The sequence below is a fragment of the Syzygium oleosum genome, unplaced genomic scaffold (genome assembly GCF_021117445.2).
Source record: "Syzygium oleosum isolate NSW1041296 unplaced genomic scaffold, Sole_v2.1 Sole_v2.01, whole genome shotgun sequence".
NCBI classification, from domain to species: Eukaryota; Viridiplantae; Streptophyta; class Magnoliopsida; order Myrtales; family Myrtaceae; genus Syzygium; species Syzygium oleosum.
In genome coordinates, this window is record NW_026607485.1 from 29,320,951 (window position 1) to 29,343,422 (window position 22,472).

Sequence of the window (22,472 nt, forward strand, 5' to 3'; positions counted from 1 at the left end):
CCAGTCCTGCTAGCGAAGATCAGAAATTCCCAGTGCCCGTTTGCCAACGGCACATTATGAAGCTAAAGGCTCTCATTCAAGAGATACAAGGCCTTCAAAGCCGAAGAATAACATTCGTTCATATTGTTCATCACGAGGCTACAGTGCTATGATTTATTTCACTTAAAAATAACCTGTTTCCTCTTTCAATTGTTCAGTGATTGAATAGGTCTCTTGGTTCACTTTTTTGTTTTGAAATGTTGCAGGCAGGATCAAAGAGTCTGAAAATAGAGCAAGCCCTTTTGAGCAGATTCATCTTAGATCTAGATTTCCAAGCGCTCCTGATGCTCCAGCTGCTGTTGCTGATATCAGGAAACCAAAATATATAATAATAATAATAATAATAATAATAATAATAATAATAACAGATTTGCCATCAAAACTGATGCACATGGGGATAGAATCAAGCCGACAAGGTCGAACTTTTTTTACCATGAATCATGAGACCCCTTTAGAAAAATGTATTAGGAGTTATTATTATTAAATATTAAACCTCTTCAAGCCCAACTCTACCCCAACCCTACCACTTCCTTCCATGAAATTTCCTCTTGATAGCAACTTAATTATCAAGATAAGCAGATATACTATAATCTGGTGGTGTTTAATTCATGCAGATTGCATAATAACGAGATAGTAAACCATTATTACCAAACTAGATGAAGTCCCATGCGTTCCCCATACCTAAAGTTGATTTGTTGAAATATTTGTTTTGGAGATATATACTATAATTTCACGAAGTGAGCATTCATATATCAATCAAACAACAAAACTTTCCTAGGTACGTATGAATCATTCGTTTAGTCTTTCTTCCTAAAATATGCGATATTGCATTTGAATGTTGTTATGTAGATTTTTATATTTGATTAGCAAAAACTATAGCATATTGTGGGATCTTGATCTTTGTAGACTTCCCGTGATCTATACTCGGTAAGACTTGTGTCTAGATTAGTTATATTGTATATTTAATAGGATCTTTTCCAATTGGTTTTGGGACCTAATTAAACAAAATTCCGTTTTGAGCAGATTTATCTTAGATCCAAGCCCTCCGATTGTCAATGAGCTTGCTTGAAGCAAGACATGTTACAGTTACCATATTGCTTGTCCTGCTGAACGAGACTGATTGAAAGCATGTGTTGTTGCTTATGCATCTAGCCGAAGTTGCTAATTCCAAGAAACATCAATAATTGGGTAAATTAGTGCAACAAAAGTAAAAGTGGATCCAAATTCCTATGTGATGCACATGGGACGGGGCCTCGAATTTCTTAAACAATGAGGCCCTTTAGATATGTTTATTATAATTTATTATTATTAATTTATTAAGCCTCGTCAAGCCCAACAAGCCCCATCCCTGCCACTCCCTTCTATGAAACTTCCTCTTGATAGTAACTTGATGATCAAGATAAACATAATCTAATCAAAATAAATTAATCTAATGTATAAGAACGAGGCAATAAATCATTATTACAAAACTAGTTGAAGTCTCATGCGTTGCACCGACTAGAAGTTGATTTATTTAAATATTTGTTTTGGAGATATATGGTGTAATTTTACGAAGTAAGCATTCATTTATCAACCAAACAACAAAATTCTACTAGTATGAATCATTAGTTTAGTCCTTCTTCCTATAATATGCCATTTTTTGATTTGAATGTTGTTTTGTAGATAAGCAAAAACTGTAGTGTATTGTGGAATATTGATCTTTGTTAATTTCCTGTAATATATACTCGGTCAGACTTGTGTCTAGATTAGGTATATTCTATATACACCCGTCCAATGAGTGGCTTCGGTTGAAAATGGTTCGACACAAATCTGTTTTGACAAATTTACGTAAACTACAAACATGTCGACCCAGACTCGTCCGTACCCGACTAGACCCAAATCCATTTGTAGCAATTTTTTACCTTAAATTGTTGCCTTTGAAGAATGGGCAGCTCCATAGACTGTCTCGTTAAGTTATTGAGGGAGCTTGGGGTACGGTTATAGATGGAGGCATGAAGGTGGTGGTGAAAGTCCAACATAGGCCATCCATAAATTAAGAAATATGTTGAGGCTTTATTTTGATGCTAACATGAGCTTTTCTTAATTTTATGGTTCACTTAAGTATAAGACTATTGTTTTCCTTTTATCTTGTCAATAACATATATTAAACTTTTTTCTTTCTTGCTTTCAATTATACTTTCCAACTATCGACTCTTTAAGACTTGATTCGTGAGAGTCAAAAGTGTTTGCAGTGTAGGATATAATTGCCACTCAAGTATGTTTCAACATAGGAAAAGAATAGCAACGCATACTTTTCCAATAAACTGATATAAAACATAAAAATTAAAAAGAAATTGAAAATTGAAAATCTAATTTTAAAGAAGGGAAGAGATATGGGGATGAAGAGGAGGAGATCAAATAGAAGTCCAAGACCGAGTAAAAAGGGGAGACTATAGCGAGTCAAGTCAATGAAAACGCCCGCTCGCTCTTTGTCTCGAGCAGAGTTTTTTTTTAGCGAGTCAAGACCGAGTAAAATGAAGACGTAAAAGAAATTGTCTATATGGGTTAGAGCTGATAAACAAAATGGGTTGAATATGGGTGTTCAATAGCTGTTCATTTACATTTACAGTGGGGATTCGGTTCGCAAATCTCGTTGGCGTAGAGCAGCGCCAATTACCATGGAGTCCTCCAGCGTTGAAACCAGAGTTCCGCTCGAATTGAGTTTAGCCCATCACACCCTCCCCGTGAGTATCACCTTACCATGAGCAACACTTTCCATCATCATCCTCATCCATCTCACCACCAACGAAACAGTTTGCTTGCTCCTCCTCTGCAACACCTTCCACTGCTGTCCTCGTCCATCTCGCCACAATCGGACGCGTCGCCTTTCTCCTCCTCCTAATCAACGTCGCCACATATAGTCGACAATCCCATCCAACTGCGACACCAAGTGAACATAACGGGCGTTAGAACCCTAACCCTAGTCTACAAAGTGCACTACAACAACAGTGTGCTTCCAAAAGCTCAATCGACACTGCCAGTGGACTCATCAATCGTGTGAAAATTGTCCAAAAAGTCCTAAACCTATTATACGGCAGCCAATTAAATCCTAAACTTTTCAATTATATCAATTTAGTCCTCAACATATTGATTATTTGCCAATTTAGTCCTAAACTTTTTAACGAATTGCCAATTTAGTCATTCCGACTAATTTTGGCTGGAAATTACTGAAGTGGCGGTCTAGTCGGTGCCGGCCATCCTATGTGGCGCCGACGTGGATAATTTTCTATTTTAAAAAAAAAATTCAAAATTTTTTATTGATTTTTATAGGTTGTTTTATTTTATTCTTCTTTTTCTTTTTTTTTTCCTTTTCTTCTTCATTGAGCCGGCGAGTCGATGGCTGAGGGCTGGCGGAGGTGGCCGGCCACTGCGCAAGGGCTAGCGAGCCCCGCTGGCCCTTGGGCGAGGGCCACGAAGCCCTTGCTAGCCGTGGGTGAGGGCGTCGCCCCTCGCCAGATTTGGATGAGGGTTCGTGACGCCCTTACCCAGGCCCTTGCGGGCCACAGCGAGGGAGTCGCGGCCCTCGCTGGATTTGGCGAGGGCTCGCAAATCCTTGCTGTGGCCGGCGATGGCCGCAACACCCTTGCCTCGTGCGAGGCAAGGGCTCGCAACCCTTGCTGCGACCAGTGAGGGCGTTGAGAGCCCTTGCCCAGGCCCTCGCCGGCCGTGGGCAAGGGCGTCGCGGCCCTCGCCCCCGGGCCAGCAGGGGTCCCACGCACCTACAAGAGCCAAGTTGGGTTTGGCCCTGGCAGGTCACCCTACCACGTCAGCAAGCTATGTTAGTAGGCCAAGTCACAGGCCATGTTAGCAGGAGACTTCAGCAGCCCAATAGCGTTATTGAGCGAACAGGCTCAATACCTCGACTGATCGATTCGAGGTCTTCTAGACTGATTCATTGTCGATTCAAATTAGCCCCAGCTTTCTTTACTGTCCTGTTCAAGTTTGAGGTCAGTTTTACTTTCGACCTTTCAGTACACTACAAAGATTAGTCAGAGCTCTCACAGCCCGTCCAAACCATCGATGATGGTTCTAATTATTATTTCTGGGTTAAGCCATGCCTAGTTTTTTGAAGGGGAGAAAATATTTGACAGGAGACATCCATGGAACCTACATGAGCACCTGACGAAAAAAAATATGTCGAAAAACTTGAAGATGAGATCAGTAAAAACAACCCAATCATTATATGGATCTGCAACAATATCCACTGGTCTATAGTTTATTAAGTTTTGAGACTGTCAAACAGGTGCGAGATTTACTCGCTCAATGTTATGCCAACAGTGATTTGGCTCACCAAGATATATAGGAATTGGGGCAGTCTATCCCCGGTTTTTTCAGTTGGATGTAGTCGACTTGGGATCAGTTTGCACTCTCCGAACCTACATGAGAGTGCAAGATTGATAAGAATCTGTATGCTAGTTATCGAGATTATAAGTGCGTCATTAAATTTTTTATGGTGTTAGTTGACGACTCTGAGACAATTCGTGCATCATGCCTCCACCGCACTCCTCCACCCACACTGCAAAGTATTGTTGCAGAGCATCTCTAAGGAAACCGTATGAAGGGTTCCAAAGCTCAGGAGTGACATTGCTCTTGCTACACCACACTCCAACTTCTCTTGTCCTGCGCAAGGCTCTCAATCAGATCCAAATCTTCATTGCAATGTAAAAATAATTTCAGGACTAATATAGCAAGACTTGCAGAATGTATTTCGAATGATCTTTAACTTGAAGCAATACTCATTTGTCATCAGTCGGTGATGAGCAACTAACCACCAGCCAGAGAAAGCAGCAAATTTTGTGAGGCCCGTCCAACTTCAAGATAACTTTCTAAAGCTTTCTGTTTTTTTCTTTTTTTGTAAATCAATTGTTTTCTCATTGAAACAGCAAAAACATTTACTCGGAAATCTTTTATTCTGAATGCTCCACATAAGGAGAATGTGGGCTGAGAAATTGCTGCTGGTGATTAGGGCGAATCTCCGGAGAGGCATCTCCAATTTAAAATTCCCAATCTTGTGCTATTGTGTCCAGATGATAGATTTCAACTCCCTCTGCCCACTACACCCATGAAAAGCCTCTGTAATGACCCTCTTGCTCATTTGTCTCTTAAATCTTCTGGACAAGGCCATACAAAGCTGCGCTTGAGTCAAAGAGGAGCTTCAACTTATTCAGCAGCCACTCTCTCATGTGCACATTGCGGCATTGCACAACTGATAGTGCTACTTAAAGGCGACATTATTGGTGCACAAGAAAGTCGGGAACGCGAACATGAGAGAGATGGACATAGGACAATGATATACAAACATCCGTCCACCCTGTTATTACACAAATAACAATTTAGTACGCTACATGCAAGAAAAGAAAAACTAGTCATTTTTCTATGCCAGCTATGCAGAATAAACTTCGATATCTTCCTAGATCTGAACCACTTACCCCGAGAACCGAAAAGCCACGACTTTAAGCCACTCACTTCTTGATATATGAGTTGCCCTTCTGAATTGTCTCCGCTAACTCTTTCTTTGCCTCTTCCAAGCCAGCTCTACAGTTTAACAAACAAAGGCTGAGATAAAAAACTTCATCTTCCTTTGATGTAATCAACTCCAGACCTTTCGTACTCATTCAGTGGGCCAAGGAGAAGAACCTCCTTGGCCCCAGTACGACCGAGGTGCACGTTGGATGCAAAGAACGGAAGCTCAGTCACCTGAAAGTAGGGACAACAATAGAGAAAATCATTGGTTTTTTCAGTTTGAATTCAAGAGAAGTAAAAGGATTGGATCTTGATAAGTTTTTTCAAGGCACCAAACCTGAAAAGCAACAAATTCACACTCAACAATGCCGCGTCGCCCCTCAACCCACATAGGCACGCATCGCCAAACTTGACAGGAACATATGCCTGCATATTTCATTTTTTACACAATTCAGTTGGCTTCAAGACATAATATAGGGAAGCATAGAAGTGAAGACTAAGATGTCATGTCATAATTTCACTGCAGAAATAGATGCGGAAAAATCCAGTTTCGAGTAGACATCAACGATCACTTCAAGATGAACTTCTCCACTTACTATCAATTGCAAGTCATTCTCTTAGCCATAACAACAAAAGATGTGTGGTGCTCTGTCCCTACATTCTTTCCGTTACCTTCCTTTGTTGTCCTTAATGATGACCAGACAAAATAATCAGAAACTAAGATATTCTCCCCAACTGCTTGCTTCTGTCTAGTGCCTATAGCCGAAGACGAAGTAATCACCTTGTACATACTTCCACAAACGAGGTGTCCCATTAATTCCAGCAGATCTTTATTAACACCTTTCTTGTGTAGTGGTAGTGGATAGGATGCCAAGGTGGCATTTATTAACACCTCTCTAATGTTTGGTACAGGATTTATGCCCACGTGGACCTAAGAAGTGATTCTTGAGAAAATCTCACCCTTCTCATAAAGAAACTTCTCAGCAGAGTACATCTTCGAAATGGCTTGTGAATTTAAAGAATTTACAGACTCTAACATGATTAAGCATGCAGTCACATGTCTGGGAGACATAATTGCTTGCTTGTAACAGTGTACTCCTTCGGTGGCCTAAGTACTCCGAAGCTTTTGTCACAAGCCCTTAACAAAATGAACATCACTAGAACAGCTAAAACAGTATTATACCACCTGAAGCCCAAAACTGAAGAGACTAATGGAATGTGATTTGAAGTCAACACTGCCAAAATTGACATCTAAATCCACAACAAATCGAAATTTATTTACCTCGACAACTTCTGTGCCGCCATTTTGGATGTGTGATGTCAGGTAATCTTGAGGAGTGAAGAACAAGGTGGTTTAACCTACAGATTTTGAAAATGCCAACTGACATTTAGCATTCTGCAGAGAAGTGCAATTTCTAATAGCCTTGCTGTCGAACACATAAGAAGTTCTTATTAGGAAGAATACACCACAAACCTCAAATAAAAGAGGTAATATTGTCACTCCTGCAGGACCCCCAACAACTGGAACATCAACTTCTCTAGGATCAAGGCCTAGTTCTTCTGCCTTCATGTAATATAATAGATCAGAAGTCTGCTGAGATATTTTAGCGAACACCTACAAAACAATATCATGGGAAAGGCAAAAAGTAGTTGGCTTTTGTGGCATTGTCTCGAAACTGGTATCTTGGACAGATTTTGCCGCCTGAGCGTTGGTACCAAGTATCTATTGACCATAAACAATCTTCTGAGAAGAGAACCAATAACACTCGCTAACACATAACAGCAGTTACATCAATATTTCACCCAAAACAATTAACTAAACGGGGCTTCTGGACTCAGCTGCTAGGCTCGGAAATAGACCGATTTTATTAACTTCATTTCTACACCTTCCACATGATCCAATACACGAGGCATCAGCCTATTGAATGAAATACCAGGTCCCACTTAGAATATCTTTTCGAAAGCCGGGAAAAGGTTAGATGCCCTTGGAGCAAGTTATCAATTGCAGGTACGCAAGACATAACGTTTGGGACAAAAGAGGGTGCTAAACAATGTAAAATACGCTTCTATCTTTGTAGGCTCATACAAAGCTGACAACCTGATACTCTCCGTACCCTGTAAAGATACTCGATGCTTCTTGATGGTATCAGCAAGACAGTAGAAGCAGGAGCGATAAGTACCGCAAAGGCATTTGCTCTAACTGCATCGAGCATGGTCACACCAAACAGTCTCTCTGGATCGTAAGTGCCAGCTCTCATGAAAACTTCGGCTGCGATGGGAACTGTGGAGCTAACAGGGTGGCTAATCAGGTTGACGAAAGCTTTCGGGCAACGTTTGGTAATTCCATCACGAAGGGTTGTGACGAGTCCAGCATTTACGTTTTGACAATTCCTCCAGTTGTTGCTGTCCCAGAAATCCACGGACCTGATAATAGAAGCAACAAATTAGTCTGACGCATTAAACGATCCATGTATTCAACGGACACCGAGCTCACTCATCTGAAAAGGTGATCCAAAACAATATCACCAAGAAAACGATCAACTATATCAAATTCCATCTTCTTATATAGCCCAGCAATTCCGTTCATCCTAAACTCACCACGGCTCCGGTGTCCATGTGGCTGATATATCCGCGCTGACACCAGCAGCGTTCTCAACATCACATACAGAGGAAGAACAGGGACGAGAAGGTTGGTCTTCTTCATCCACAATGCCAGAGGCTGCCCAGTCCCTCCAGCCGCCTCCATGAAAGTAACTGCTCCTGATTGGGTTGCTCTTCTTGCTCGATCGTGTTCGCGTTCCAGCGCTACGACTTCATCTGCTGGTGCCCGAGCACATGCTGAGAGCCCCCAGCGAGGTCCTGCACAATATTTTTGAGCTAATTTAATGTTAAACTCTTAAATCAATTTTCTAAAGTTTACTAATTTTGAAAAGAAAAGAGATATCATCATCACAAATGATAAATGATGATCCAAGCATTGATATACTCCTTCCATGCAAAAGGTGCTCAGACTCTTTTAATTTTTTTTAAGGGAGGGAATTGGAGGGTGCGGAGCGAAAAGATTCGATTCTTAACTTTTATTTTGGGACTAGTGTAAATTAAGTCCTACAAATTATTGTAAAAGTGTATCTGACTTTTAAAGTTTTTAGATAGTACAATCAATAAAACTTGTCAAATTCGTGGGCGGCAACCGGCAGAGAAAGAAAGAAAAGAAAAGAAATAAAAAAAGAAAAGAAAAGAAAAAGAAAAATAAAAAATTATAAAAAAAATTCAAAAAACAAAAATAATTTTAGAAAATGAATGTGAAGGAGCGTAGGGAGGAAAGAGAAGGAATTTTTTTCACTTTTGAAGGTGGTTTTTCTATCGAGGGAAAATATTTTCATTGACTAGTTTATTTTCCGTGAATTGAACGTTGGAAAATCTGGAAAAACGTTTTCTTGAAAGTTGTTTTCCGTGAAACGAAGGGAACTTTAGTTGTTAATTTCTTTTTTTACTTACATGTGTGATATTTATGTCATTTAAAGTAATCTAATTACATCTATTCATTCATCCATAATGGAGATTATATATAATACAAGTTAAGGTCATAATTTCCTATAAATCACCAATCAAAAGGCTAGTTTCCTCCAACCAAAGATACAGGATAGCATGGTCTTAATATCAGTTTGCAACGGTTTACTTCCGTTTATTATCCTGTTATCTTCACATTACGAAAAGACACTGGCCATTTCCATAATAACAGATGGCCTATGACCATAAATGTAAATGCTTCATATCTCCAGCAACGTTTTTGAGTTTTCTAAAGGCCTCAATGTTGATTCCATATGTTCTCCATCTCCCAAGAAAACACTTTTGAGTCAATTAACCAGGACCACTCTCAAAATCACGGAGGCAACATTTCAATAAGCGGATTGGGTTATTGCAGTGGTCCCCGTTATTGTTTCGTCAATTGTGTGACAAATTGGAAATAATTTTGGCCTCTTTTTTTCCCGCTAAACCACAAACACGAGGAGATGCCATCGTGCCCCATGCGACCAATATTGTAGATATTGGTAATGAATACCTGTTAAGCCTAGTCATACACGATAAGTTCATACTTTAGAGATGATTGAAATGGATAGAGCATAATAACTTCGTGCATCGCAAAGAAATCAATTTGAGAACGAAAATATCTTTTCAACACCATCAAGAAATATAATAGATGGCTCAAGAAGTGGACACTTGGATTAGTTCATGTCGGTGGCAAATGTGCGTTGTCAATCTGGCTTTCCTCCACGTGCCGGGCCGCAAATTTGGTTCTAATCCACGTGCCGTGCCACCTTTCTCTTTCTCAGCCGTTTCTCCGTGCCAGCTCTATAGGTAAGCAAACAAAAGCCGAAAAATGAGAACTAACGTTTTGCTTCGATGGGATCAAACTGGTCCCTTGACCACTAGCACAACTAATACAGGCCCCACAATACATACATTCAGCCTTTTCTTGATCAGGAATATATTTAAAGTGTTCCCACACTGTAGATCTCGTCCTTCTTGGTGTGACACTAGAAGCACTTACTTTAGACATTTAGCAATCCTTCTATCTACGACACTTAGAACCTGCAAACTATTATTACAATCAGAAATGTAGTCCTCAACATACTCTTGACAAATACAAGAAAAGCATACATAAGACAACTCTTAGTTATCTGAATATTGAATGTTAATTTGAACAAAAAACTCACCAGATTTCGGTAGAAAAAGATTGAATGTTCTGTTATTCCAGGTCACTAAGTTGCTGATCGGCGTTGAAAATCCCTACCAAACCCTGTCAAAGTCACAAGTCATAAGTCGCTAGAAGACCGTAGTTATCTGAAGACATCAAGAAGCACCTAGTTCAAGAATTGAGGAGTCAAAGATACATAGTAGAAGAAAAGTACACTTGGTAATGACATACAAAAAGTAAATTGCTCCATCAAGGTGAAGGTGCAAATGCCACAACACAAGATATAAAAAACATGTAATGATGATCCAGCTCCTAGTGAGATATAGGACCATTTTCCCTTTTCTTTAGTTTCCATATCCAAGTGCATCAATACAGGAAGTCAAGAACTCAACCTGCACAACCTTAATTGATATTCACACTAACTAATCGAGCGTTAAACCAAAATCTAACAAAATCCCCCTGCATTCATCTTTCCAAATTAACAACTACCATACTGTGTACACTCCAACATTGAGACCGAAACAAACTTCCCCAAACGTAGTCAGAAGTCGACACAGCTCGATATTTCTAGCAACACTCGAATAATCGCAAACAATGGCGAAATAACATAATTACTGGTAGAGCATCCAACAGAATCATCCAATAAACTACCATAACCCGACGGACTTCCAGCACAGAACTCAAAGTTGCCATTGCCACCCATTACCAGAAAGTACACATCACCCATACATTCATCACCCATCAAAATACCAGTCTCCCACAGATTGCAATGCAAAAAAGTCAAACCAATGCTGCATGGTGAATTAAAAGTTGAGCTTCAAGCCTTCCATGCAGCAGATACTTTTGCAGCCACTCATACAAAGCAATTTGTCCTCCTCACTCATAGTTTCGACTGAAACTTTGTACTTGAGATATAACACAACTTCACCAATTTGAATTCTCTATGAGCCAGACAACCAGAAAATGCCTCCGGAAAATCAAGCTCTATTACCATTTGACCACCCTAAATTAAGTATACCCGTTGCCTCCAAATAGCAGGGCAATCATCATAGACCTCAATCTTTTTTCTCTTTCACCAAGATTTCTGGCCAAAACTATTTCCTGGGTCTCAATTGTAACGGGCCATGAATCAAACCTCGGTCATTGCGGCTTCGAATTTACCAGAAATCACCACCCAACAAAAAAAAATAAACAAGACAAACCCAACAAACAAACAGCACTTGAAAATGCAAGGCCAAACAATCCCAGACGGAACGCAATCGAATTGAGGAATCACGCGAGGAATTGTCAAAAGGAACACAACGGAAAGCGAAGTCGGGACAACGAATCCTCACCAGCCTCTTGTCTTGGATTGTGGAGGAAAGCACCAGTTCGTAGAAATAAGGGGCTACGGCATTTCTTGGGCTTCTCGAGGAGTCCTGTAGGAATTTCTGCAATCAGAGCCGATTCTGTGCTTCGCACCCACAAGAACCGATTCCCACGAACACCCACCTCGTGTTTTTTTTTCTCCTTCTTTCTTGGCTTCTTGCTTTTCTAGATCTAGTCCCCCTTCACTGCCTTTTCCAAGTCAATTAGTGTTGTTAGTGTGACATTACCATCTACCCAAAAGGCGACGCACATCTTGGAGAGCTCGGCCTTGAGGTCCTTCAACTGGCTCAGCAGATCGGCCTTCGACTTCTGCCTCAGCTCGTGCACCTCGATCCTCGCTGTCACGATTCAACCGAAAAGGCAGAGTTCAAGTCGCGAGAATTCACGATAGCACGCAAGAAGATATCCAACGGAATCGACAGAGAGAGAGGCGGAAACGAGCTGTCGTATCTCTCGCCCATTGCCGTGATGAGATCGCTCAACTGCATGCGACTAGGGTTTCGTCGCACACCCAGGGGAGCGAACGGTGATGGAGGCAAAGGCTATTAGTCGCCTGAAGTTCACGGCGAGCGGAGGGGCGATCGGTGTTGGGGTATTGTCACGCTCTGCGCAGAGGGAGAGAAGAGGAGAAGGGGAGAGACAGGCAGAGATGAGTGGGTAACTGGGTGGTCCCGGCGGTGTCAATGGGTCGGACCCGACCCTGCCCTAACCCTTCTAATGCCCACGCTTAAAAGCCTTAAGCAAAGAAGACCAAGGCCCAACCCCAAAACACCCCAAAATTTTGGACCGGGCTGGGCGGGGCGGGGCTTTTTTGACAACCCCACGAATGGTGGGGGGTCGTTCAGGCATATTAGACTGAATGGTGTCTTCTGCAAATTTTGGCGGCTTCCAATCTGTCTTCAACTTGGTGATTGCCGACAAATCAGGCAACCTTTCTAGGGACTTGCATCCTTCGATCTCCGCATTCTTCAAAGAAATCAATTCTTCCAAGCCTTCCACGGCTCTAATCTTAGAACTATCCCATAGCATGAGATAACGTAGATTCTTCAACTTCGAGAGGTTAGGTAATTGTTCGATCTCCCTACAACGCCAAATGCGTAAAAACTTTAGTGATTCCAGTTCACCCAAACCTGGAATCTCAGCTAATTTGTCTAAGTGGCAGTGTAACAGCTTGAATTTCGATGTAATTCCGGGATCAATAAATTGACCATATTTCGCATTTCATTTTAGTAAGTCTCGCCCAGAGCTGATCACTCTCGGGATACTAACCAATGGGGTATGGCTAACTAGGAAAATGGTACGTGGACCAGGGACCCGATCGTGAATTGGGCACCGATCTCGAGAAATGACGAGAGAATATTATGAACCAGTATGGACCGATCTTAGGAAAGGTAACGGATCTGGTTTGGCCAAGGCCAACGATGTACCATCGGATCGCAGGTGATTCTGCAAGACCGAAAGTACACGTGGCCAACCAGTCTTGAACTTGAACCGAGCGATCGTGACCTCTGGAACTAATGATAATTTCTCATTCTCTCAATGATCGAGACCATTACGATATGGATAGCCCTAGGTCGATACGCGTAACTCCTAAACAGCCGCCCGTTAGTGAGAGACCCTGAAATTGAAAGTTTAGCGAGTTTTGTTCACGGAATTGAGCCCGGATTTCGAGGTCGATTTTCGAAGGCTTAAGAGACTATTTTTGGGAATTTGACGTCATATTACGCTGGCCACACACGTTTGGGGTTAGTACAAGTGAAAATTGGAATTTCGGTCCGGGGGTGAGAAATTACGGTTTTGCCCCTGTGGGCACCGAGGCCAGATTCGGAGGCCGTTTGAGGTTATTTTTCGCGGCCAATGTCATTTTGGGGTGGCCATGCACATTTAGAGTGGTTTTGGCCAAAAAGTGGAATATCGACAAAAATTGGAAAAATAATATTATTTTATTCCCGAAACTTTGCAGTCAGTTTTCGAGGACTTAAAAAGTGAATTTCGCGATTCCGACGCCATATTATGTTGGCCACGCACATATGGAACGCGGGTGTGCGAAAATTGAAATTTTGACTCGGGACCGAAAAATTACCAAAATGCCCTTGGACCCATTTTTGGTAATTCCGAATTTTGGATTTAATTAGGGGACTAACCAAGGTGAGTTAGGGCTAAACCAGGTCTGGTCAGCTTGGGTTAAGGATCAATGACCATTTTACCCCTAAATAATTGGATAAGAAGGAATTATAGCCATTGGATCAAGGGCAAAATTGTCCAATAGCCCTAGATCTTGACACTTGGAATCCACTCACCCATTGTTGACTCACTTGGACCAGACCATTTCTCTCTCTCGTGAGATTCATTCGGTCATTTCCCCAGAAAATCTTCTTCTTCTCTTCCGTTTCTGGTTCTGCAGTTCACGTTCTGCATTTTCTGGTACTGTTCACGCCGGAACAGTACCAGCCGGAGCTGCTGGCCACCTACCACCGCACGCCACAGCACCCTTGGACCTTCCTCTCACCTGTTCGGCCATCCACAGTCCCATTTCCAGCCCAAACAGAACAAAACCAGCAGCAAATCGCCTCCGCCGATGTCGCCGCGGACCGCCGGCTTGCACCCGGAACGCCGCCGTCGATCCTTACAGCGCGTCGGTGATCGACCGCCCGTTCTCGTCGTCCCGAGTCGTTAATAGGCGAGTATAAACCCCTAAACCCTTAATTAGTTTAATTGTGCATTTTTAGGGGTTAGTTAGGCCTAATTGAGGGTTAATTAGGTTTAATTGTGCGTGTGATGTTTTGTATGGGTCATTAGGATCTAATGAGATGTTTTAATGGTGGATTAAGGCCCAAAACACCCTGTTGAGTCGTTCACCGAGTACCGAAATTGTGTATTTTTGTCTAAGTTTTGTACTAATTGAGTTCAATGGTTAATGACTTAGAATTGGACATTTTAGGGGCTAATTAAGCTTATTTGAAGCTTAAGTAAGTGTATTTGGTAGTTGGGTGATTAGGGTATGTGATTAGGCCTTAATGTGATTGTTTAAGTGTGAACTAGTGACTAAGGCTTAATCGCACGGCACTGTTCATTAGTACCGAAATTGCACAAATTTGTCTAAGTGTGGCACTAATTGAGTTCAATGATTCAAGACTTGAAATTAGGCAATTCAAGTGTTATTTGGACTTAATTGAGGCCTAATTAAGTGTATTTGGTTGTTGGGTGATTGGAGTTTGAGATTAGAGCCTAATGAGGGTGTTTAATTGTGGTTTAGTGGACAAAATGTGTCCTCCCCTGGTACTGTTCATTGAGTACCGAATTTGTGCAATTTGTCCAAGTTGAGTACTTAGTTGAGTCATTGGTTGATGGCAAGGAATTAGGCATTTTTAGGGGTTATTTAGGACTTATATAAATCCTATCTATTGACCCCGTACCAATGAGAATGAGGACTAAGTCTAATTTGCCAAGGCGGGCCTTAGGCGCATTACATTGAATTGTAATAAATATGCGGAATCAATGTTGAATGGGTTGGGTGAGAACGGAAATAAATTGATTGTATTGAGGATGAGTTGAATGCGTCTAAATCGAGCATGAGTATGTTTGGTATATTAGTGTGGGAGATCGACCTTGAGTGCCTTGGCTTGTATTCATCTCTCGTGACATTGTGTGGCTGATTTTGTGGAGTGCGATTGGCCAATGATTGGTTTGAAATATGTGTTTGAATTGTGAATCGCACGTTGGGCCACACGGTATTAATTGGGCCAATTGAGCACGTGCTGTGATATTGAGTGATTGGATTTCATTGGCGCTCGTGGTGCATTGCATTGCATAACATGGACACGCATTGTGTATGCCAAGAGTGTGGCATGTGGTGAAATTGTGCGAGAATGCGTGTCTGCCATGAGCATGTGATCACCTAAAATACCCTGAAGCGTTATACGCTGGGTTCAGATAATAATAAGTTGTGTGATCACCTAAGGACCTTCGGGTCGATACCGTCCTCATGCACTTTGAAGCAGGACGATGCCCGGTACGTCCGGAAGGCAACCATCCTCATGCACTTTGAAGCAGGCTCTGGTTCGCAAGGAGACAGTGTTGCGCCTCATGCACTTTGAAGCAGGCTAGAGACACTGGGCCAGATCGGTTGCTGCGCCTCATGCACTTTGAAGCAGGCTAGACGAACCGGGCCGTGAAAAATTGATGACTCGAGTCGTAATAATAATGAATTGGGCAAGTGTGCCAGTGTGGGCCAGTGGGCCGGAGAAATACGCATGACATGTCGACGACATTTGCATGCATGAACATCCATAGACTGGCATACGAAGGTGTGAGAATCAGTGCATGAGCATGTAATTGGCATACGGGTGATCATGCGTGCCACGTATGTGCTGTGATTATTATATGTTGATCTGTCTAACCTGCAGGGTTTGAGAATGATTTGATTATTGTCGTGTTGTGATTATAAATATTTGTTTCCGGTCAGGAGATTGCATGCTAGCCTAGCCTAGGTTTAGGGGTTGAACTCGCTGAGATTCGTCTCACGGTTGTGTAAACCGAAACATTTTCGGACCCCCAACCGTAGGATGCCGAGGACACCACCACTTTTTGGGATGCTGCATTTCATCCAGCGGTCGTTGAGCATGCACCCCTGTGGAGACGGAGCAGAACGGAGAAGTGGCTGTTTGGGTTATTCCCAGCTGTTGGTGTTTCCTTTTTGGTTGTCGTGAACACTGTAAAAGAGTTTTAAAATAGTAATATAAGTATGTACATATTTTCTGCGTTGATCGTTGTTTATTGGATGGCTATCCTTGGCTCATATTGTAATTGTCTCGGGTTTGTTTATTTTATACTTCCGCTTGTGCTTGATCTCTGTATGGGCGTGGGTCGGCGACGCTTCCTGGGACGTCGCAATTTATCGACCGAAGGTGGGATGCTCACGCTTCGTGGGGGTACGGGGCATGACAGGCAGAGCTGTAGCTTTTCTAGCTTCTTCAAGCCCGAAAGATCGGGTGTCTTCTCTAGGAATTTGCAGTGAGTTATCTCCAATTTCCTTAACCTCTCCAAGGATTTAAGGACGGGGAAGTGTGGCATCGGACATCCGCTGATGGTGAGAATCGACAAGTTTTTGAAGTCGAAAAAATCTGGCAATTGCGGGATATAGTGAAGTTTCAAGGTTGATAAGCCACGCGGAAGCTGATGGATGGACAGCATGACCTCGTTCTCGTTCTCGCTCCAAAGTGCAGTAAATGGCCCACACAAGTGGAGATGATCCAAGTGGACTAGGCTCGAGAGGTCGGGAAGAACATTGAAATTATCAACGCCCACCACCTCAAGGAATTTCAAACTCGAGGGAAGCTCCGGCAATGGGCAAAACCGGCCCCTTGCAATTTCAAATTTAAGTGTTTGGAGACTAGAGAAACCACTTATTTTTGGCGGCAGTGTAGAGATTGGGATCATACATAAGTCCAAGGTCCTCAGACGAGTCAGGCTCCACATTTCCCACGGGATTTCATTCATGATATGCTGACAATACGAGGCATCGAGCACTTCGAGCGTCTCCACCTGTCCAAGAGCACAAGGTATCATATGTATCCTTGAACTTGCCACCCTAATGACTTTTAGTCTCTTCAGATTTCCAATGGAATCAGGAAGAGTGAAGATAGATGACCCTTGTATATCCAACTCGACCAATGATTCTAATTCCCCAAGAGAGTCCGGAAGCTTATGCAAAGTTTCGCATTCACGCAAAATCAAATGCGTGAGATTCGTTAACTTTCCAATAGACCGAGGAAGTTGGCTGATACCCGGACATCGAAAAATTTCAAACTTGGTCAAAGATTTTAGATTGCCTAGTGTCTCAGGAAATTTAAAATGTTCCGTTGTTGAGCAAAGGAAAATCTCTGACAAGCATTTTAGGGAACCGATTTCTTTGGGCAACCCTTGAAGGGAGCTACATCCCTCGAAATTCAAAGCACTTAGCAGTTTTAGCTTACCAATTGAACTATCAATTGTAGACAAACCAATACACCGAGCGAGAATCAATTTCTCCAACTTGCCAAACTCGGAAAAATCAGGTGTCTCGGTTAACATAAAGCAATTTTCCAAATTTAGAACTTTCAACTTTTTCGCCATCTGCAGTGGATAAAGAAGGCCAATGACATGCCCACGACAAGTATGAGAATACAGTAGCATACAACTAGCTAGCGAAGGTCAATCAGTAGAATTTGAAGGGAATGTAAGCGAGGAGTGTTGGTACCTTGATTTGCCTCCATCCACCCCATTTGTGGGTGATTTCGCTCCGCGAAAGGTTAAGCACTACCAAATTCACCGGTCGAAGATTCGTCGCTCTAATATTCTGTGGGCAATAACGCCAAGAAAGCCATCTTAGATTGGGAAGAAGATTTTCGAAGTTGCCCACGAAATTCATTCTTTCCCCTCCAAGGAACCTCAAGTTTGGAAAACGAGCTAATTCTTCAGGTGTAAAGTCATGACTAATACCCAGACTGAGTGCTCGTACATCTGGGTTTTCCTGCCAGTAGCATCAGAGAATAAAGATGAGTGCACCATAGAAAGCAATAAACCAAGAAAGTAGTCATAAATATCAGTAGTTCTTCTTAGACCCCAAACTGATTAAATCAGTCGCCATGTTGTAAAAAAAAAACAGCCACCTTATTTGTTATCAATTTGAAAAGAAGACAAACCAAGCATGTTTAAAATGTTCATTCAGTGTTGCTATTTCTGTCGTTTCACAGACTAAACACCTTTTCAAGGAAAGAAACAAAGAACTCATTTTCATTCTCACCGAAATAAGAAACGAATGAACATGGGGAAGGCATGAAAACATATCTTCTACCATTAGTGACTTTTGTTGTTTATAGAGTTGCTTTCTATTTCTTTATAAATTAGTGAACAAAGCAAGTCATCAACCGATATTCTAGATTTTTAAACACATGACGAAAGATTTCATGGATTGATCATATCTTCTACCATTAGTGACTTTCACCTTGTTGCTCCTCAGCACGTCTAAAGTGTTCTTGTCAATCCACACCCAACGGCGCTTTCCAGCATCTTCAAAATTCTCTTCCTTGACAAGGTATCTTCCTAGATCTCGAATTTCATCATGCATCCAGAACTTATTGTGCTCATCAATCTTTATCAACGACATGAGGAGAAGATCATCAATTGCGCTACGTGGAGAATATCCACAATCATCCCACATGTAATACGCATGCGTCTTATCCTCCCCGATGCAAAAACATGCAATATCTAGGAATATTGCTTTTTTTCTGGGATCCAATTTGTTGAAACTTATCATCAGTGTGTCTCGGACTTCCTCATGCGGGACTTGCTTTAAGTCCTTCAATGTCTCGTGCCACTTCGATCTGTCTGTGTTGGCGAAAAGAGAACCCACGACTTCAAGAGTCAAAGGAAGCCTCCCTATGCTTAAAACGACTACTTTCGAGAAATTGTGCCAATCTTTTGGAGGAGTATCGCTTCTGAAGGCATGCTTGCTGAATAGCAAAATCGCTTGATCCAAAGGCATCTCCTTTACTGGGTAGTCCATGTAATAGCTAGGTCGCGTTTGGTTCTCCTCATCTAGCATCGTCCTATATGGTATTGTCCTTTTGTCCCTGACTGTGATGATGATCCTGCTTCCGGAACCGAACCATTTGTAGCTCCTTGCGAGGTTCTCGAGTTGCTCCTTGTCGTTCACATTATCGACAACAACCATAACCTTTTTCTCGCTAAGTCCTTTTCTTATGCGATTGATCCCATCGTTAGTGTCATGGATTCCGTCAGTAGAGGTCGCGCCTATTGTGTCGGATAACAGTTTCTTTTGCATGTCTAAAAGATGATGACTTTGGACATCTTCAAGGAAACTGGAGCAACCGAATTTAGACAAGAATTTGTTGAAGATAACCTTAGCCAGAGTTGATTTACCAATACCACCCGTACCATGGATTATGACGAATCGTACGCCATCAGAGTCAACATCCAACAATTCCTCTATGGCTTCTTCATCGTCCACTTTAACTAGATGGTCAGGAAGAGATCTATTCTTCACCTTCAGCTTAAGTTGGACCTCTCGAACAATCGATCCTATAAGTTCTCCATACTTGCCATACAAAGATGGTGGACAAATTCAGATTGAGAAAATGATGAAAACGTACTATTCCTAGCTTTCAAGCATATCCGATTTGAATAAGATAATCTACATATATTAAGACTGTTTTGCAAAGAGTGGCAGTTTTTCAAATAACAAATTTGATTTCATTGAAACATAACAGCCCCAAGTTACAATGAAATTATTCAATTTATAAAGGGCTCAAATTAGCTACCGTGGCTACTGGCCAGACTTGCATTGGTTGGGTTTAAACCCTAACACTGCTGCCCAAACTCTCATTGATTGGGTTTAAACACCAGCACTCAGTTTGGATGCAGTGACTAAGAGAAAATGGAAGGGACTCGGGTGATGACCAAGAGAAAGAAACGGTTGATTTTACAGTTGTTTGTATGCTTACGGAAGATAAAAAAGAAAATGAAGGAAATTAAGCCATTTCATATTTGGTTGAAGCAGAGAAGAGAGTGGAAAAGAAGTTAATTATATCTTTGTGACTATTTTGTCCTTCTACTTATTCATAGATTAAATAAATGAGAATTAACGAGGCCTTTGGCTGGTTAAAAATTAAATATCAGCAACAATTAACTCATGTCATAGAATGCTCATGAAAAAAAAATATAAGCGGCATAGAAGGTTCACTTTATGCCGCGTCTCCAAGTCTCTCTCCTTAAATCCCGATAAGATCTAGGAGACACAATAGACTTCCTTTAGTAATTGTAGAGACGAAGTGACCTGATTCAGGTGCTTGCTTATCTACATAAAACAAATTAATTGTTATTTGTTGAAATCTGATTTTCATCAAATGATTTTTTGTTATTTTTAATGTGCAGGCAATATTTTGAGATTTATCAAACATATAATTAGTTCATGTGCTAGTAGTATAAAATCAGTATGTTTGATCTACACTGAACAAGCATTAATATTTGTCTTTTTGCTGTTTGTACTTTTCCTTTTTCTCTAAATTGTTGAAAAATATTTATTTTGCTATTTAAATTTGTTTTAGGCTTTTGACAAACCAAACAGGATGCTAAAACTTAGCATTTAACCACAACCTGAGAATGACTTCAAACATTCGCATTGAATTGTTTCAACTATATCAATTATAGAGATAAATTATAGTTACTCGAAGATAAATTGAAATTGGGATGTTTTCAAATGTATAAGAAAAAATTGGCTCTTTTCAGATTATACTAAAATTAATAGCAGGAAAAAGTTATGGAAACTTACTCTTTCCCTTCCCTCTTCCAGCCTACTCTAGTTGCAACCTCAACAAGAGCAGCTTCCCAGCACTTCACCTCATCCGGGCCATACTTCTCCGCATGCTTAGACAGGGCATTCCTGTACAATTCAGTTTTGAGCTTCACATCCTCTGGCTCCACGTCGAAAAAAAGGGGAAGGATATCCTTCTTCCCTTCCGACTTTAAAGTGCAATCTATCATATGCGAAACCTCACGGAGACACCACCGACTGGAAGCGAAGCCCTTAGAGAAGATGGGGATATAGATTTGAGTGTCTTCAAGGGCTTGCAAGAGCTCTCCCTCAATCTTCTCACCGACTCGGAGCTCTTCGTCGTCTTTGAAGACGCGGATTCCTTTCTCCACCATTTCACGGTAGAGACAACTAGTGAAGTCGCGCCGAGTATCCGGTCCTCTGAAACTCAGGAACACCTCGAACTCCATTCCTGATGTGCGAGTGGCTGGTGCCATGGCACGAAGCAATTGAGACTTGAGACAGAATCGAGCTGAACGAAAATAGTCGATGGGCTTGCTCAAGAAATCAATCGAGCGCAGTTTAGATAAAACTGAAAAACAGGTGATGGGTTTAGTTAATCACCAACTCACAGCCATCAATTGGTGATGGCATTCGATCAAGAAATCGAAAACGAAACCGATATAAAGAGAGAGTACCTAGAATGCGCTGATCGACGGCCAAGCGAGATGAGACAGCGACTGAGTCGAGATCTAGAGAGATGAGATGAGATGAGACAGGGACTTAGTCAAGACTAAAGAGAGAGAGATCAAAGGGAGCCGCCGGAGAAAAGAGGGAGAGAGCCAAGATCTGAGAGAGAACTAGAAAGTGGAAAGTGTTTGAGATTCAAGGTATTGTAGGGTTTAGCTCCGGTTCCCAAGAACAGATCTTTACCAGGCCTGAGTGACGTACTTTTTTAGCATTATTCTTATGGATCTGAGCCGCCCTCTGCAGGGGCTGTCCTTTGAAGTTTCCACCGATGCCCAAATACAAAAGGAGAACAAAAGAAAAACTCTACAACATGGAGGATATTAACGAAATCACTTCCAATTTTTCTAAAAATTTAAATTATTAAATAAAAGCATAATTTAATATTTAATTATTCAAACGGAACAAATTTTACTCGAACTTTTGCAAGTAAAAAAAAAACATGAATCCTTACACTTGTGGGGAAAATACTATAGTCTTTTACTCCAAGCCAGCTCTACAGGTTAACAAACAAACGTGAAATTAAAAACTTCTTCCTTTGATGCAATGACAACATACATAAAAAATTCGAGATTATTAAAACTCCAGACCTTTCATACTCATTCAGCGGACCGCGGGGAAGAACCTCCTCAGCCCCAGTACGACCAAGGCACACTTTGGATGCAAAGAACAGAAGCTTAGGGGGCGTTTGGCAGGTTGTCAAATAGTAAAAATTTAGGTTCTTTTGTTCCCAAAATCGGTTTGGGAGCAATCTGTTTATTAAAATTTTTGTGCCCGAGTACAAATTTGCAAAAAATTGTTAGA

The 22,472-nt window shown here is 41.5% G+C and overlaps 2 protein-coding genes and 2 pseudogenes across 3 annotated transcripts; all 4 read right to left on the bottom strand.

The window, feature by feature from the left end:
* Positions 1-4,780: 4,780 nt before the first annotated feature.
* Positions 4,781-8,521, bottom strand: LOC115661502 (malate dehydrogenase, glyoxysomal-like; annotated as a pseudogene).
* Positions 8,522-9,563: 1,042 nt separating this feature from the next.
* The window catches only part of LOC115661493 (disease resistance protein RPV1-like), a 42,825-nt pseudogene continuing 29,916 nt past the window's right edge, over positions 9,564-22,472 (bottom strand).
* Positions 11,780-19,702, bottom strand: LOC115661500 (disease resistance protein RPV1-like). The gene is made up of 5 exons (XM_056308650.1): positions 18,594-19,702; positions 17,847-18,119; positions 16,554-17,722; positions 12,433-12,689; positions 11,780-11,946 (listed from the first exon to the last, which is right to left on the bottom strand). Exons 1-5 carry the CDS (start codon positions 19,431-19,433, stop codon positions 11,780-11,782), a joined length of 2,706 nt encoding a protein of 901 aa, XP_056164625.1. The 5' UTR covers positions 19,434-19,702.
* On the bottom strand, positions 20,919-21,729 carry LOC130139874 (disease resistance protein L6-like). Of its 2 annotated transcripts, none has more exons than XM_056317733.1 (2): positions 21,620-21,729; positions 20,919-21,453 (listed from the first exon to the last, which is right to left on the bottom strand). In XM_056317733.1, the coding sequence occupies exon 2, from the start codon at positions 21,416-21,418 to the stop codon at positions 20,936-20,938; it is 483 nt and encodes a 160-aa protein (XP_056173708.1). In that variant the 5' UTR covers positions 21,419-21,453; positions 21,620-21,729; the 3' UTR covers positions 20,919-20,935. The 2 variants fall into 2 exon arrangements, with proteins under 2 accessions (XP_056173708.1, XP_056173715.1); XM_056317740.1 differs by having other exon boundaries at positions 20,919-21,408; positions 21,620-21,687.

Excerpts from the sequence above, each read along its gene's own strand:
- LOC115661500 (XM_056308650.1), bottom strand. The coding sequence starts at position 19,433 with ATGCAAAAGAAACTGTTATCCGACACAATAGGCGCGACCTCTACTGAC. Across the intron at positions 18,120-18,593 it reads ACGTGCTGAGGAGCAACAAG|GAAAACCCAGATGTACGAGC; the intron begins GTGAAAGTCACT and ends TGCTACTGGCAG. Across the intron at positions 12,690-16,553 it reads GAAAAGCTACAGCTCTGCCT|GGAGATCGAACAATTACCTA; the intron begins GTCATGCCCCGT and ends TTGGCGTTGTAG.
- LOC130139874 (XM_056317733.1), bottom strand. The coding sequence starts at position 21,418 with ATGGCACCAGCCACTCGCACATCAGGAATGGAGTTCGAGGTGTTCCTG.